General features: G+C 39.8%; 1 protein-coding gene across 1 annotated transcript in view; it reads right to left on the bottom strand.

The window, feature by feature from the left end:
• LOC126198416 (probable E3 ubiquitin-protein ligase HERC1) overlaps positions 1 to 19174 on the bottom strand; it is a 747204-nt gene that overhangs the window by 591289 nt on the left and 136741 nt on the right. Inside the window, exons 11-12 of the mRNA XM_049934719.1 lie at positions 11333 to 11461; positions 10684 to 10834 (exon numbers count right to left, since the gene is read on the bottom strand). Of these exons, the coding sequence (XP_049790676.1) occupies positions 10684 to 10834; positions 11333 to 11461 (280 nt within the window). The remainder of the gene's footprint in view (positions 1 to 10683; positions 10835 to 11332; positions 11462 to 19174) is intronic.

Below are 19174 nucleotides of genomic sequence, written 5' to 3'. Positions count from 1 at the left end.
TTTTCAGGTGCGGCTTAGATTCGAGTAAATACGGTACTCACCAAGGTGTGGCAGAACACACACATAAAAGAATGTTGTGACTGGCAAGTTTTTGGAGCCAGTGGCTCCTTCAGGCACAAGAGTTGAAGGGGAAGGAAGAAGCGCAAAGGAAAAGGACTGGAGGGGTCTAGGAAAAGGGGTAGATTTAGGTGGGAAAGTCACCCAGAACCGCAGGTCAGGGGAGACTTACCATATGAGATGAGAAAGAAAGACTGATTGTTGGGGACTGCATAGGACAAGTTTTGAAAACCTAAGAGCTTAAAAGTGGAAGACTGGGCAATATGCAAAACAGAGATTACTACTAAAACATCATGCATGAGTTAATAAGAGTGAGAAGCTAAGTGCATTGTACATAACAGACATGAAAAATAGATGGGAAAGACAATGAAAGATGTAGAAAACTAAAACCCCACCACCTCTTTTATGTACAATGCACTTAGCTTCTCACTCATATTAACTCGTGCATGATGTTTTAGTAGTAATCTCTGTTTGCATATTACCCTGTCTTCCACCTTTAAGCTCTCAGGTTTTCAAATCTCATCTGATGCAGTCCCCAACAATCAGTCTTTCCTTCTCATCCTGTATGGTAAGTCTCCCCTGACCTGCAGTTTTGGGTGACTTTCTCAAAATCAACCCCTTTTCCTAGACCTCTCCAGTCCTTTTCCTTCACCCTTCTTCCTTCCCCTTCAACCCTTCTGCCTGAAGAAGGAGCCACTGGCTCCAAAAGCTTGCTAATCACAACAGTCTTTTATGTGTGTGTTCTGCTGCCCCTTTGAGTAGATCTTTTATCTATCCAATTAAATCATTTTATATTGTGAATTATGAGTATATGCAAGTGTAGTGCAAGTGTAACTTGAATCTGTGTTAAAGTGATTTACGATCAATAATCGAACAAAATCTAGTGTTCCATTCAAGTATATTCCCTCATTTATAACCTAAACACATTTTTGTGTTGTGTGAAAGGAGTAGATAAGGCATGTATCATAGGCTACACGGTTGAGAGTAACTACCGATGCATGTAACTTGGGAGTAAGTTTACCTCTCAACAAACCAGCTAACCGAGGTGTCCGATGTCTTTAAAATTATCAAACAGCCAGACTGACACATTTTCAGCAAACTGATATGTAAAGGGGGGAGGGGCAGCTTACACCACACACACACACACACACACACACACACACACACACACACACTTAACATTTGCATAGTGCGGATGTAGATGTGATATGACCATGCATTATTGTGGATCAATAAAATAACTGTAAAGCATCCAGTAATTCTTGTAGTGAATGGTGAGTTGTAATTCTTGCAGTGAGAGTAATGATCAGAGTTCACTTTCACCCGCGGGTAGGAATTCAATGAGAAGAACACCCTTTCTGTCCCCAAACACCATGCACATCAACTTTTACACCGACACATTCTACCTGAATTTGGTCCGGTAACTGAAACAGGGGAAACTGATGCAATATAAGATGAATGGATGGCTTTAAGAGATGAGGTGGGGAAGGCAACAGAAGATGAACTAAGCAAAAAGACAAGGCCTCGAAGATGTTCTTGTATAACACAGGAGATATTAACTTTGACTGACCAAAGAAGAAAATATAAAAATGCAGCAAATATGAAAAGCAAAAAAGGAATATTAAAAAAATAAGATTGACATGAACGGCAAAGTGATGAATTGGGAAAGGGTAGTAAAGGAATGCAAAGCTATAGAATCATATATGAATATAGGAATAGTAGATACCACTTACAGGAAAATTAAAGCTGCCTTTGGAGAAAAGAGAAACGTGTATGAACACCAAGAGCTCAGATGGCAAAACAGTACTAAGCGAAGATGGGAAAAGCTGAAAGGCACATGGAATATATAGATGGAAATAAACTTGAAGGCAATAGGAAGGATAAGGGTGAAGATGAGCCGGAAGATAGGAGCCTGTGAGAATAACTTGGCAGAGCAGTGCTGAAAAAAGGGAAACTTATATTTAAAATTTTTGTGGATTTACAAAAAGACTTTGAAGTTGTTGACTTGAATACTTTTTCGAAGTATGAAGTTATCAGAGGTAAAATTTAGCGAGTGAAACGTAAGCTACAACTTGTACAGACAGCAGACTGCAGTTATAAGGGACAAAGAAAATTAAAGGGTGGCATAATTGAGAAGGGAGTAAGACAGGGTTGTAGCCTATCTCCCATTTTCAACCTGTACATTGACACATCAGTAAATGAAATGGAGGAGTAATCAGGAAAGGGAATTGAAGCTGAGGGAAACAAAACTTCAATTGTAAGGTTTGCCAGCAACATTATCAGAGACAGAAAAGGAACTGGACGACCAGCAATCAGAATGGATGGTTTTCCATCCTGTTCTGCATAGGCAGAACACAGTTTTTCACCAGTCACAGTGGCAGTAGAAGAAACAGGCAGTTTCTGTGGTTGATGACAGCAAAGTTCACAAAGTGAACAGCTGGCCAGAAGCAAAGCCCAGGGTGTGACAGATATTGTCATAAGCATTTGAGAAAAATCTAGGAAGCAATCTGAATCGAAAAAAGTAAACATGGATAAGGTCAATCATTCTACTGCCCCACAAATCCAGGTCTTTGGTATTTACAGGGACTCTCACATCAATGGACAGGCTCAGTTCAGGTAGCACCCTCGGAGGTAGCAAGCTGCAGCCACTCTATGGAGCTCAAATATCTCTGACCTTTCCTCCATAGGGAGGGGAATCTGTATTTCTGTCAGACACTAAAGGACAGTTTCTTAAAATAAGGTATAAGATGAACAGGAATAAAGCCAAACTTTGGTAATTAGGGGTAATCAATTCACTCAGCTAATGCTAAGGGGTTTAGATTATCAAATGAGATGCAAAAGTATTAGGTGAGTTTCAGTACATGGGCAACAAGATAACTAAAGGAGGTAAAAGTAAAGAGGGTATAAAATGTGGGCTAGCAATAGCAAACAAAGCTATCCTGGAAAGAGGAAATATGTTAACATCTGATAAAAATTTAAGTGCTCTGTAGTCTTTTTATGAAGGTATTTATCTGAGTGTAGCTTTTACCAAAGTGAAGTCTGGACATTATGCAGTACAGACAAGAAGAAAATAGAATCTACAGAAGAATGCTGAAGATTAGATGGGTAGAACCACTAACTAATGAAGAGGTAGTGAATCAAAGGGCACAGCATGAATAGAAAGAAAATGAATAGACTGAGAGGGTACAAGCTGTGGCATAAAGGAATGTTTACTTCAGTAATGGAACAAAGTGTGGGGATAAAAATTGTAATGGGTGATCAAAGCTTGAACAAAGTATGCAGGTCCAAATGGATGTGCGGCACAGTACTTATGCATGTACGAAAATCCTTGGAAAACACTAACTTGAAGTCATGGATCAAATCACTCTCCAAACTGATGACAATGGCAATAGCAGCAGCAGAAACTGATATTTACTACAAAGGAAACTTATAACAATTCTCATATATGGGATAAACGTCATATTCGGTGATGATTATATCCGAGAAATCAAAGCCATCAAGAAAGGGTCAGGGAAATGTAAAGGCAACTACCAGGCATGTATCTAAAGTCATTTCGAGTGGCTGTGCAAATCAGCAATGTGGGACATCAGAGAGATACTCAACTTTATCACTTGTGTTTGCAGTCCTTATTAACTGTTTGATACCACTCTTCAATACTTTTTGGGGAACTAGAGTTCATCAATTTTTGTTTCATTGGTCAGAGGTAACATTACATTGCATTAATATTTGTTCCACAGATTATCAATATGACATTTTGTAATGATGTGGAATGTGTCAGTTTAACCTCAGTTTTCATTCCACACACACACACGTTATATATATATATATATATATATATATATATATATATATATATATATATATATAACAGAGGGAAACATTCCACGTGGAAAAAATATATCTAAAAAGAAAGATGATGAGACTTACCAAACAAAAGCGCTGGCAGGTCGATAGACACACAAACAAACACAAATATACACACAAAATTCAAGCTTTCGCAACAAACTGTTGCCTCATCACGAAAGAGGGAAGGAGAGGGAAAGACGAAAGGATGTGGGTTTTAAGGGAGAGGGTAAGGAGTCATTCCAATCCCGGGAGCGGAAAGACTTACCTTAGGGGGAAAAAAGGACAGGTATACACTCGCACACACACACATATCCATCCACACATACAGACACAAATGTATGTGTGGATGGATATGTGTGTGTGTGCGAGTGTGCGAGTGTATACCTGTCCTTTTTTCCCCCTAAGGTAAGTCTTTCCGCTCCCGGGATTGGAATGACTCCTTACCCTCTCCCTTAAAACCCACATCCTTTCGTCTTTCCCTCTCCTTCCCTCTTTCCTGATGAGGCAACAGTTTGTTGCGAAAGCTTGAATTTTGTGTGTATATTTGTGTTTGTTTGTGTGTCTATCGACCTGCCAGCGCTTTTGTTTGGTAAGTCTCATCATCTTTCTTTTTATATATATATATATATATATATATATATATATATATATATAACATAGGGAAACATTCCACGTGGAAAAAATATATCTAAAAAGAAAGATGATGAGACTTACCAAACAAAAGCGCTGGCAGGTCGATAGACACACAAACAAACACAAATATACACACAAAATTCAAGCTTTCGCAACAAACTGTTGCCTCATCAGGAAAGAGGGAAGGAGAGGGAAAGACGAAAGGATGTGGGTTTTAAGGGAGAGGGTAAGGAGTCATTCCAATCCCGGGAGCGGAAAGACTCACCTTAGGGGGAAAAAAGGACCGGTATACACTCGCACACACACACATATCCATCCACACATACAGACACAAGCAGACATATTATGTGTGGATGGATATGTGTGTGTGTGCGAGTGTATACCGGTCCTTTTTTCCCCCTAAGGTAAGTCTTTCCGCTCCCGGGATTGGAATGACTCCTTACCCTCTCCCTTAAAACCCACATCCTTTCGTCTTTCCCTCTCCTTCCCTCTTTCCTGATGAGGCAACAGTTTGTTGCGAAAGCTTGAATTTTGTGTGTATATTTGTGTTTGTTTGTGTGTCTATCGACCTGCCAGCGCTTTTGTTTGGTAAGTCTCATCATCTTTCTTTTTATATATATATATATATATATATATATATATATATATATATATATATATATATATATATATATATATATATATATATATAATAGAGGGAAACATTCCACGTGGGAAAAATATATCTAAAAACAAAGATGATGTGACTTACCGAACGAAAGCGCTGGCAGGTCGATAGACACACAAACAAACACAAACACACACACAAAATTCAAGCTTTCGCAACCAACGGTTGCTTCATCAGGAAAGAGGGAAGGAGAGGGAAAGACGAAAGGATGTGGGTTTTAAGGGAGAGGGTAAGGAGTCATTCCAATCCCAGGAGTGGAAAGACTTACCTTAGGGGAAAAAAAGGACAGGTATACACTCGCACACACACACATATCCATCCGCATATACACAGACACAAGCAGTCTGCTTGCGAGTGTATACCCGTCCCTCCCTCCCCCCCCCCCCCCCCCAAGGCAAGTCCTTCCACTCCCGGGACTGGAACGACTCCCCACCCTCTCCCCCAAAACCCACATCCCCCCCCCCCCCCGATGAAGCAACCGTTTGCTGCGAAAGATTGAACCCCGTGTGTATGCTTGTGTTTGCTTGCGTGTCCATCGACCCGCCAGCGCTCCCGTTCGGCAAGTCTCATCATCTTTGTTCTTAGACATATTTTTCCCACGTGGAATGTTTTCCTCTATTTTATATATATATATATATATAAAGATGACGTGACCTACCGAACGAAAGCGCTGGCAGGTCAATAGACACACAAACAAACACAAACACACACACAAAATTCAAGCCTTCGCAACAAACTGCCGCCTCATCACGAAAGAGGGAAGGAGAGGGAAAGACGAAAGGATGTGGGTCTCAAGGGAGAGTGCAAGGAGTCACTCCAATCCCGGGAGTGGAAAGACTCACCTTAGGGGGAAAAAAGGACGGGTATACACCCGCACACACACACATATCCATCCGCACATACACAGACACAAGCAGACATATTTAAAGACAAAGAGTTTGGGCAGAGATGTCAGTCGAGGCGGAAGTGAAGAGGCAAAGATGATGTTGAATGACAGGTGAGGTATGAGTGGCGGCAACTTGAAATTAGCGGAGATTGAGGCCTGGTGGGTAACGGGAAGAGAGGATATATTGAAGAGCAAGTTCCCATCTCCGGAGTTCGGATAGGGTGGTGTTGGTGGGAGGTATCCAGATAACCCGGACGGTGTAACACTATGCCAAGATGTGCTGGCCGTGCACCAAGGCATGTTTAGCCACAGGGTGATCCTCATTACCAACAAACACTGTCTGCCTGTGTCCATTCATGCGAATGGACAGTTTGTTGCTGGTCATTCCCACATAGAATGCATCACAGTGTAGGCAGGTCAGTTGGTAGATCACGTGGGTGCTTTCACATGTGGCTCTGCCTTTGATCGTGTACACCTTCCGGGTTACAGGACTGGAGTAGGCAGCAAACGGTTGCTTCATCGGGGGGGAGGGGGGGGGGGAGGGGCGGGGGGATGTGGGTTTTTGGGAGAGGGGGTGGGGAGTCGTTCCAGTCCCGGGAGTGGAAGGACTTGCCTTGGGGGGGGGGGGGGGGGGGGGGGGGAGGGACGGGTATACACTCGCAAGCAGACTGCTTGTGTCTGTGTATATGCGGATGGATATGTGTGTGTGTGTGCGCGAGTGTATACCTGTCCTTTTTTTCCCCTAAGGTAAGTCTTTCCACTCCTGGGATTGGAATGACTCCTTACCCTCTCCCTTAAAACCCACATCCTTTCGTCTTTCCCTCTCCTTCCCTCTTTCCTGATGAAGCAACCGTTGGTTGCGAAAGCTTGAATTTTGTGTGTGTGTTTGTGTTTGTTTGTGTGTCTATCGACCTGCCAGCACTTTCGTTCGGTAAGTCACATCATCTTTTATTTATTTATTTATTTTCAGTTACTACTTCATATCTTAATGCTCATCTACTGAGCAGAGGGAGCTGTCATTCAGAAATTCTTTTAATTTGTTTTTAAATGTTGGTTGTCACTCTGTCAGACTTTTAATGCTATTTGGCAAAAAACAAAGATTTTTTTGGCAGCATAATTCACTCCTTTCCATGCCAAAGTGAGATTTAACCCATAATAGTGAAGATCATCTTTTCTTCTAGTGCTGTAGCTGTGTACTTCACTATTATTTTTAAATTGGGATGGGGCCTTAGTAACAAATTTCATAAGTGAATATAAGTATTGTGAAAGTGCTGCGAATACGCCAAGTTCCTTAAATAAATGTCTACAAGGTGACCCTGGGTGGGCTCCAGCTATTATTCTGATTATATGCTTTTATGCAATGAATACTTTTTCTCTTACTGATGAATTACCCCAAAATATGATGCCATATGAAAAAAGTGAATGAAAATAGGCATAGTAAACTAATTTTCTGATATGTTTATTGCCAAAGTAGTTGAACCTAACTGTTTCGGCAGATCATCAGTTTGTTTCTTCCAGTTCAATTTCTCATCAATATACACATCAGAAATATTGAATATTCTGCCTTAGCAACAGACTGCTGTTCGAAGCCTATATTTATCAATGATGTTATGCCATTTACTGTACAAAATTGTATATACTGTGTTTTCTCAAAATTTAGTGAAAGTCCATTTGCAGAGTATTATCTAATAATTTTCTGAAGGACATTATTTACAATTTGCTCAGCTAATTCTTGCTTGTTGGGTGTGATTACTATACTTGTATCAACAGCAAAAGGAACTAGGTTTGCGTTTTCATGAATATAGTGTGGTAAGTCATTAATATATGAAGAGTACAGGAAAAGAACATACTTTGTCCACTTTTTTCCTCAAAAATGCATTACATATGCCATAAGATGTAGGATTCCATGTTCTTTAATATTGTTAATTGACCAGTGTGGTAATATGAATAGTCTATGTTGTATAGCCCATTTTAGATTAGGCAGGCAGGGAAAGGATTTTTGTGGGACGTCTTTGTTCCGAACCACATTCCTAACACTCCTCATGAATGTTTCTGCCTGTCTGCCACATTCACTGACCTCTTTCTCATTACTTCCATTTTCCTCTATCACACTCCCCAAGTACTTGACACTTTCCACTTTCTTCAGTCGTTCAAGGGGCAAAATTTAGCACACAGAGCTATCACCTCTGGCACCAACAAGGACTCTAACGTGACTGGGCATTGAGTCAAACTGAACTCTGATGACAGACATAGGTTAAATCCTTCCACATTTGCTCTTTGCCAGAGTTAATCAGTTCTTGTGGCTGACGAGTGGTGGCATGCCAGTTTATCGGTAACTTGTGACCACATGTTTTCACTGGATGAGAGATCTGGAGAACATGTAGACCAGAGCAATAACCTAATACCCCTGTAAAGAAAGAGGTCACGACATCATGGGCAACATGTGGTTTTGCAAGAAGATATCACAGAGACCTTGAAGATAGGGCACAGCCACATGTCAGGAATGTAGTGCCCACTGTCCAAATTATCGGATAATCAAACTAAAAGTGATTAAGTTGTGTACCTAACTGCACCCCTTCTGCTCACATCAAGTGCTCAACATGTACGATGATGCTGGATGCCATCTGGCAATGTTCGTTCTCCTCTGACCCTCCACACATGGATATGTCCACTGTGAAGCTGTGCACGTAACTATAACTCATCTCAAAATACAATGTGGTGACATGCTTGTGTCCATTGTTAGTGTTGGGTATGAGCACTGGATTTCTAGATGTTTCAAGAGCCATGCCTCAACGTTCTGTACCAGGACCCTTATTTTTTAGAATCTATATTAATGAACTGCCTAGTATCAAGCCATGTAAATCTGTTCTGTATGCTGATGATATCACCGTTTTTGCAACTGTAAATGACACAGGGGATCTAAAGGATCAAAGCAAAGCTGTCCTAAGAATTTCTAGTAAATGGTTTAAATATAATGAATTAACAGTGAATCAAAATAAAACCAAAAATGTTATTTTTAGTATTAGCAATACCAACAGTGATTGTATGTCGGTTAAGTTTCTTGGTGTACCCTTGGATTACAAATTAGGTTGGAACCTCCACACAGGTTCTATGTACACTTAATTATGTCATATATCTGTAACATTAACTTAGAGCTTGTGTGAAAACAAGATGCTCAGCTACTATTATAAATTTTTTTACTGGCCACATAACATACTGCATACTGCTCTGGTGCATATGCATTGGGACAAAACGAGTTTTTATGTGGCCGAAAAAGGCTATCAGATGTGTAGCAAGTATTTCAAGAACAATGTATCTTGTAGGTCACTTTTCAAGAAACTGGGTGTAATGACAGTCCCATCACTATTTATACTTAGTTGTCTAGTCTCCACAAAAGAAAACCATGAGAGCTCCAGATTAAGGCAATCATTCCATTGTCACAATACATGTCACAAAGAAAAGACTGACCAACCCTTTACAAGACTAAGCAAGACTTACAAAAACTATACATATCTTGAAATAAAACTGTTCAATGCACTGCTGCCAGAAGCACCACTACCTCATAAAAAATCTTGAGGAATGTTGTAAAAAACTGGCTTACAAAGGAGGCCTTCTATGCCATAGAGAAATTTTTTGACTTTGCTAAGAAAGGTCTAAAATTTTAACTTATGCTCACTGTACGTTTGTACGCAAATCTACATGAGTTAACTATATTCTTTATTATTGTATATACCATTATGCATAATTCAATTTGAATATACTACGGACATCAATAACACGCAAAATGCTCCAAGATGAAATAGATAAATAAACTAATGTCAGTGTATCTTCCTCTGCTCCTGTGTCAAGGAAGCCATAACATTGGTCATCATGCTAATAGTCGCTGGTGCTCTTGTTGTCATTACCCTGATCATACAGATACTTGTCTTGCTGCAGATAAACTCATTTTCTGATTCAAGTTATATGGCATCTTTGTACGATCCTGCTTGGCAGAGTGAACAATATGTCTGTCCTCTCCAGTGCTGGTTGTATGGAGCAGTTAAGGTTATGCATTGAGTGTAGCCCTCTTGAACTCATCTATTCTACATTCAAACAATGGAAAATCCAGGATGGAATTCTATTCTATATTTGCATGACAGTCATGGAAGTTCAACCAATGTGGGTAGAAATATTGTGGAACGATGAATTGCAATCTTGAAAGGCCATGATTCTACCACTGTCAAAGTCTGACACGTGCTGGTAGATTTTTCTCCTTTCCACACAAGACATAACACTATTTTCTCAAAAACAATGAAGAATCACATGTGATATCTGAATGAGAAACCCACTGGATAATCTTTCCTTGTCTACAGAGTGTAGATGAAATTACTCCTACCTAATTTGTGGGGTTGTGAGAGAATGCTAATCATTTGAATATCCAAGCATGTAGTACACTTCATGCCGATTTGATGTTTGTTGCATGCCACCTTCAGAGATTTGCAATTTTAATGGTAAGCTGTATATTTCAATAGCAATGTGTGATTTGCATACCGTTACCATTGAGGGAAATAACACCAGACAAAAACTACAATAACAAGTATTTTCTAGGTGTTACCTGTCCTTTAGAAAGGTTTAGCCCTTGAGGTAGTAGAGAATGTAAGAGTTCCATGCGTTCTTTGAGTGGTGGAAGCAACATTGGAGCACCAATCGCAAGTGTTTCATTAATAATTTTCTCCACACACGGTGGGGTTGACAAGTCAACCAACCTGTAACAGCAGATATGAGATACTGATTATTTTATGATAGTGAAAATGCCACGATTGAAACAATACACAAAATATAAAGTTAACCACTCTGATGCAAATTTAAGAGTCCTTCATAGGTGTACTTAATGATCCAATAAGCTCATTAGTTTTCAAGATTCCATTCTTTTTCTACTGCACTAGAACTAGAAGAAAATCAGTAGTTCTAAAGGTTCTTTTACATAAATTATGATGTGCTTTCTTTGAATAATATACTTACAAATTAACCTTTGTGGAATTTTTATTTTCATTACCCTGGCCTGAACAGTACTCTCCATTCTTATAACACTTTTAAAAGTTTAACAATGTGCATAGGGAAGATACATTTATCATTCAAAGCAATTCATTTACAGTGTGGTGAATGGGCTTCTATCTCAATTCACAATCACAGTAATCGCAACCAAAATAAAGAAATAGTTACTTAAGATCAAATAAGTGTTCCTTGCAAATCCAAATAAATACCTGAAAAGGAACTGTCGTAGTGCTTTAGCTTGTCTTCCCAGCACAGCACTGCCCAAGCCACCAGTAAGAGCCAAAGACAAGTGAGCACACAAAAGGCGCAAGTTAAGGCTCACGAACAAGTGCTTCTCTCTGTAAACAGAGTTAACATGCTACTGATCATATATTACCACTTTAGTGGTACATTTTCATTTTGTTTTACTGTTGCCTGAACACAAGCACTGCAATTTGTAATGCATGGATGTATTGTTGTTGTTGTAGTGTACAAAAATTACATGGAGTTTTTACAAAATCTAGAAATCTGCATGCAAATTATGTTGCTCATCAAAACAGCATCCATTTTAACATCCTGATCATTACCAACCCTAAAATGTTGCTCTCATTATTGTTTACATAGCCTGCTTGTATGGGTAGGCTAGCGATTTTCTTTGTTATTACATTTTTTTAAAATGAACATAGACTGTAAATACTGTTTTACCATTATTAAGATGAGACTTCTCACAGCTCATTACTCTAAAATGCTATTAATAATTTACTGCATCAAAAGTGAAAAATCTCCAGTACACACTTTACAGTATTGTGCTGCTTTTTCTATCTAATATATGTCTCAAAAAACCATTCTTCTCACAGGTTAATACTTCAATCTACATTATTACTATATCAATGGTCTGCTAACTGGGTGCTCAAACACACTCACACTCTCACTCTCTCTCTCTCTCTCTCTCTCTCTCTCTCTCTCTCTCTCATCCCATCCTCTCTTTTCCTCTAGTAATAGGACAGGTATCTGAATGTAACAGCAGTTCACACAGTTCCAGTTATTTTCTGTTTACTTGCATCCATAGTCCATCAACATATTAAAAATCACATTTCCCTCCTGGATTGTTATTGAATGTGTTTATTTATCATGATGCTTGATTTTGGCCTATTATGGCACTCTGTGAGAAACCTGGTACAGAGAGAATCAAAGCATTTGAGACGTGGAGCAACAGACGAATGTTGAAAATTAGGTGGACTGATAAGTTAAGGAATGAGGTGGTTCTGAGCAGAATTGTAGAGGAAAGGAATATATGGAAAATACTGACAAGAAGAAGGAATAAGATGATAGGCCATCTGTTATGACATCAGGGAATGACTTCCGTGATACTAGAGGGAGCTGTATGGGGTATAAACTATAGAGGAAGACAGAGACTGGAATACATCCAGCAAATAAGTATAGACGTTGGTTGCAAGTGCTACTCTGAGACGAAGAGGTTGGTCGTATCAAACCAGTCAGAAGGCAGAAACTTACAAAAACCTCTCAATTGACAACTTACTATGAAGTGTATCAACATATATTGTTCTTTTTACAGAAGACACTATCCTCATGTCAGCCATGCACAGGAAATATGTAAACATGGTGTCATCTACAAAGGAACACTATGCACTGAAACATTTCATACTGGGCTATCACTTGAGAACAGGATAATAGTCTGAAATCATGATCGTGTGATGAAGGATTACAATTACAGGGGGGAAATTTTGTCCTTTCTATAACATACAGTTCCATTACTGAGTTTTATTTTTGTACAGTAATACCTGTACTTCTCGTGACATAGGCAACTATTCCTTGCTTTCAATATCTTAAATTGCCTTTTCCATACCTCTTCCTCCCCATTAATGATTATTTTTGGGCAAAAGAAAGAGTAAACTTGAAGTACATTAAATTTTACCGTAATATTGCCATAAATGTGTTAGCTGCAACACGGTATGATTATGGAAACAATAAATTATGCTGCATAGGCAAATAAGAATTCAGTTACATGCAATGCAGCAAACAGCAAAAATGTTACTGTAATTTATGAACAACAGATGTCAGGTACTAAAAGTTTCATTCAAGATCAAAATGAAATAAGAAAATATTTTGAATTTTTACCTCCACACATTTCAGCATTGTTACGTCTTTCTGAATTAATTCTTTAATTTTACAAAAGAAAATGTGACTCTGAAAAGATTGAGAAAGTACTTTCAAGTCTCACATTCTTTTCAGTTAATGACTTCACACCTACTTACAACAGTATGGACATACATAAGGGGAAGGGAGGTTTACAACAATTAAAAGTAACAGTTTTGCCCAGTATGCGTCAAGTGAGCTTAAACTGTGTGTGTGTGTGTGTGTGTGTGTGTGTGTGTGTGTGTGTGTGCGTGTGTGTGTGTGCGTGTGTGTTTAATGGTTAAATAGTCATGTTTGAAAAAACTATGAAATGGATAAGTCATAAATCTCTCTTTGGTTTTATGTCTGAAAAACAAAGACCAAACAAAAAGACAAGAACTCATTTCAAAAGACAATCTAATTTATAGTTTACAGGTTTTGCTAGCTGTAATAACTAATTTATGGAATATTGTGCAGAATCACAATAGTTTTGTTTGTTTCATATTTGTAGTTTGGATAAATGTATAAGTCGTTCTGGTAGGGTGACACGTCCATCAAGCGTTCAACAATCCAAACTCACTTTCAGATTAATTCAGCAGAACTTTCAAAGTCTTGGCAATAAGCACAACGAGTTGGATACCTTTGCAGCAATTGATAACCCTGATGTTTTAGTTATAAGTGAACACTGGTACACAGCCGAGCTAATTAGTGTATGTAAGCCACTTTCCATGATATTTTGCTCTGCCTTCAGTAGATAGTGTAATAGATGTAAGTGCTTTCAGCATTGAGGGTGTAATAGAACTAGCAGCAATTAATTATAAGTGAGGGAAAGAGAACTTAATTATTATAGGCCTATACAGACCACTATCTGGTAGCCTAGATAGTTTCTTTGATGTTCTTAATGACCCGCTTGTTGTCATTGACAGTAAACACTGCAATAAAAATGGCTGGGTTAATATAATACTAACTGGAGATATATACATTGACTTGCTGTCCAATTACTCTGTATCTAAAAAACTAATGCTAATACTAGCTCAATTTAACTTAACATTTCTGATAAATGAGCCCACTAGAGAGGTCAAAAGTGTAAAATCATGCATTGACAACATTATAACTAACATGTCCCACTTTACATGCAGTGCATCAGTTCTGAAGCTTGCCATTTCTGACCACCATGCAGTACAGGTATTGATAGAAGCTGAAAATCTTCATGTCAATAGAAAAGAGAAACAATATGTGACAAAAAGAATCACCAATGACGACAATGTTAAAGATTTCAACAGTTTGCTGAAAAGCTTACAATGGGGTGAAAAAAAAACAGCATTACTTTCAGTGATTTTTCATCAGATTTTTAGTATTGCTTCAATGTCTCATGTCCAGAAATGACCTTTACAGTAAATGACTGCAAAAAGATACAAAAAATAACTGGACAAATCGTGAAGTAAAAACAGCAAGAGAGAAACTTAGACTTTTCCAATATGCAATGATAAATAACAACAATAATAACAGACCAAAGGTAGAATTTAAGAACTATCAGGTTTACTATAAAGATCTTCTGCTAGAAACTAAAAGTAAATATGTAGCCACAATGTTAAGAAACTCTACTAACACAGGTTTAGCTGTTTGGAAAGTAATAAATAGCTTTAGGGATTGTAAGGACAGATCAACAAGTGATTTTACTATAAACCATAAAGGGCATATCATGAAATGTCAATGTCAGATTGCAAATGTTTTTAATGAGTACTTTTCTTCTGTTGGAAAATCTGTCAATGACCATTTTAAGAATCTTCAGCATAGATATAGGGGCATTCCAATCAAACAAAGCATATACTTGGGCCCAACCAATAACAAGGAAGTCAAAAACATAGTAATGTCATTAAAAAATACAAAATCAGCAGGCTATGATGCATTGTCTATCAGTACACTGAAAAGATGCATAGCCAACATATCTTATGCCATGGCCACAGCAGTAAATGATGTAATTGCATCAGGTTGTTTCCCAGATAGTCTAAAGACAGCACAAGTAACCCCAATTTACAAGAAAGGTCATAAATCTAAAATTGAAAACTACCGTCCCATCTCAATCTTACCTGCACTTTCTAAGGTAGTTGAGAAAGTTATTTATACTAGACTAATGACATTCCTGAGTCAACACAATTTAATATTTGAAAATCAGAATGGCTTTATGAAAAATAAGTCAACATCAGTAGCAGCAGCACAATTAATAGAAAAAATAATAACGGCCATAGAGTACAAGGAGTATGTAACTGGAGTGTTCCTTGATCTAGAAAAAGCTTTTGATTGTGTCAACATCACCATATTACTTGACAAGCTGTGGAACCTGGGTATCAGAGGAACTGGCTATGAGCTAATAAAATCGTATATGAGCAATAGAAAACAATTTGTCTTGCTTAAAACAAACAGTGGGTCTTACAAATCTAAAATTACTAATATCAAATATGGAGTGCCTCAAGGTTCTGTCGTGGGACCCCTTCTTTTCTTGATTTATGTTAATGATATACAGTATTGTTCTCCTAACTTTACAAATATTTTGTATGCAGATGACACATCAATAGTGTGTAAACACAAAGACTATGAGAGTCTGGAGGTACTGTGTAACAGTGTAACTAATGAAATAGCCAAGTATTTTAATGAAAGCCATCTAAATGTAAGTGCTTCAAAGACTGCAATGATGGAATTTAACACATGACATGAAATTATCCATAGGAAATGACATTGTAAAAAAGGAAAAATGGGCAAAGTTCTTGGGAATTACAATCCAGGACAGCCTCAAATGGGACATGCATATTGATTCCTTAGCATGTAAGATGTCGAAGAATGTGTTTGCTATAAATATGATTAGCAAATATTGTAAGGACATGTGTGTACTAAAAACTGCTTATCATGCCCTATTCTCAACAAACTTAAACTATGCTGCAGAAATATGGGGTGCAACAACTCAAGCCAACCTAGGTACATTATTAATACTACAGAAAAAAGTTATCAGAATTATTTGTGGTGCCAAACCTCGAGAATCATGTCAGAATCTGTTTCCAAAATTAGGTGTGCTTACCATTATAGGTGTATACACATTGAAAGTTATATTGCTTGTGAAAACAATAAATCCAAATTTCAACTGTGACCTGCACCAGTACGATACAAGGCATAAGTTCAGATACCATGTAAAAAGCCACAGAACAGATTTATATGAAAAAACTGCACTTCATGCTGTGCTGGAGCTAGCCAATGCCCTACCAAAAAGTCTCACAACCCTTCCTACTAACAAATTAAAAGATCAGCTAAAAAGAATTATAATTGTTGTTGTTGTTGTTTTTGGGGGAAGAGACCAGACAGCGAGGTCATCGGTCTCATCGGATTAGGGAAGGAAGTCGGCCGTGCCCTTTGAAAGGAACCATCCCAGCATTTGCCTGGAGCGATTTAGGGAAATCACGGAAAACCTAAATCAGGATGGCCGGACGCGGGATTGAACCGTCGTCCTTCCGAATGCGAGAATTATAATTGAAAACCCTTTTTATTCCCTACATGAGTATTATATCTGTATGGAAAGTACTTCATAAGTATGTCAAGCTCATAGTTTTAAGTAACGTAAAACTAATATAATGTTGATAAATGGAAATGTCGTGTGGCTAGGGCCTCCCGTCGGGTAGACCGTTCGCCTGGTGCAGGTCTTTCGATTTGACGCCACTTCGGTGACCTGCGTGTCAATGGGGATGAAATGATGATGATTAGGACAACACAACACCCAGTCCCTGAGTGGAGAAAATTTCCGACCCAGCCGGGAATCGAACCCGGGCCCTTAGGATTGACAGTCTGTCACGCTGACCAATCAGCTACCGGGGCAATATTGTGATTGTATACTACCAAATGTAAAATCCATCAAAATGTAAAATGTTGTGTTGGCTTTTTTTTATGATCTATTTTTTTATGATCATAGTAATAACTGACCATGTTTTTGGCAACTTTGTTAAGAACTGCTCATTTTAAAACTCTTGAAACATGTTAGTTCAATGATAATGAAATTTTAATAGTTAGAGGCACATATACTGGTAGTGTAAATCTCAACTCACTTTTAAATGACTAAAAAAAGATTTTATAATTTTTCTAAAGCAATTTTCTCTCCATACAGTATAAAAGTATAACAGAAAGCATAGGTTTGTTTCAAATCTCTCTTCTTTAGTAAACTGAAACTACACTCCTGGAAATGGAAAAAAGAACACATTGACACCGGTGTGTCGGACCCACCATACTTGCTCCGGACACTGCGAGAGGGCTGTACAAGCAATGATCACACGCACGGCACAGCGGACACACCAGGAACCGCGGTGTTGGCCATCGAATGGCGCTAGCTGCGCAGCATTTGTGCACCGCCGCCGTCAGTGTCAGCCAGTTTGCCGTGGCATATGGAGCTCCATCGCAGTCTTTAACACTGGTAGCATGCCGCGACAGCGTGGACGTGAACCGTATGTGCAGTTGACGGACTTTGAGCGAGGGTGTATAGTGGGCATGCGGGAGGCCGGGTGGACGTACCGCCGAATTGCTCAACACGTGGGGCGTGAGGTCTCCACAGTACATCGATGTTGTCGCCAGTGGTCGGCGGAAGGTGCACGTGCCCGTCGACCTGGGACCGGACCGCAGCGACGCACGGATGCACGCCAAGACCGTAGGATCCTACACAGTGCCGTAGGGGACCGCACCGCCACTTCCCAGTAAATTAGGGACACTGTTGCTCCTGGGGTATCGGCGAGGACCATTCGCAACCGTCTCCATGAAGCTGGGCTACGGTCCCGCACACCGTTAGGCCGTCTTCCGCTCACGCCCCAACATCGTGCAGCCCGCCTCCAGTGGTGTCGCGACAGGCATGAATGGAGGGACGAATGGAGACGTGTCGTCTTCAGCGATGAGAGTCGCTTCTGCCTTGGTGCCAATGATGGTCGTATGCGTGTTTGGCGCCGTGCAGGTGAGCGCCACAATCAGGACTGCATACGACCGAGGCACACAGGGCCAACACCCGGCATCATGGTGTGGGGAGCGATCTCCTACACTGGCCGTACACCACTGGTGATCGTCGAGGGGACACTGAATAGTGCACGGTACATCCAAACCGTCATCGAACCCATCGTTCTACCATTCCTAGACCGGCAAGGGAACTTGCTGTTCCAACAGGACAATGCATGTCCGCATGTATCCCGTGCCACCCAACGTGCTCTAGAAGGTGTAAGTCAACTACCCTGGCCAGCAAGATCTCCGGATCTGTCCCCCATTGAGCATGTTTGGGACTGCATGAAGCGTCGTCTCACGTGGTCTGCACGTCCAGCACGAACGCTGGTCCAACTGAGGCACCAGGTGGAAATGGCATGGCAAGCCGTTCCACAGGACTACATCCAGCATCTCTACAATCGTCTCCATGGGAGAATAGCAGCCTGCATTGCTGCGAAAGGTGGATATACACTGTACTAGTGCCGACATTGTGCATGCTCTGTTGCCTGTGTCTATGTGCCTGTGGTTCTGTCAGTGTGATCATGTGATGTATCTGACCCCAGGAATGTGTCAATAAAGTTTCCCCTTCCTGGGACAATGAATTCACGGTGTTCTTATTTCAATTTCCAGGAGTGTATAATCACTGAGACTGCACAGTGTGATACTATTTTATAAAGAGTAATACTTAAGAGGGGTTGTGTGAATGTTCGACCATGCTGATGTAGGTTCATGTTTTCTGTGCCACATATGCCGAACCAAAATGCTGACTGTCTATGGGTTCAAAAATATCTGTGACAAAGTTAAGTTATAGTGAGCCCATTTTTTCTTGAGGCATAAGCTGCATGTCATGCAGAGAGGGACGTGGTTAAGTACTTTTGGAGCCACTGCCTGTGGAATGTTGTGGTGAGTGGGTGGGGGTGAAGATCTCTCTCAGTGCT

The sequence above is a fragment of the Schistocerca nitens genome, chromosome 8 (genome assembly GCF_023898315.1).
Source record: "Schistocerca nitens isolate TAMUIC-IGC-003100 chromosome 8, iqSchNite1.1, whole genome shotgun sequence".
Taxonomy (NCBI): domain Eukaryota; kingdom Metazoa; phylum Arthropoda; class Insecta; order Orthoptera; family Acrididae; genus Schistocerca; species Schistocerca nitens.
This window is presented reverse-complemented; position numbering and strand designations above follow the sequence as displayed.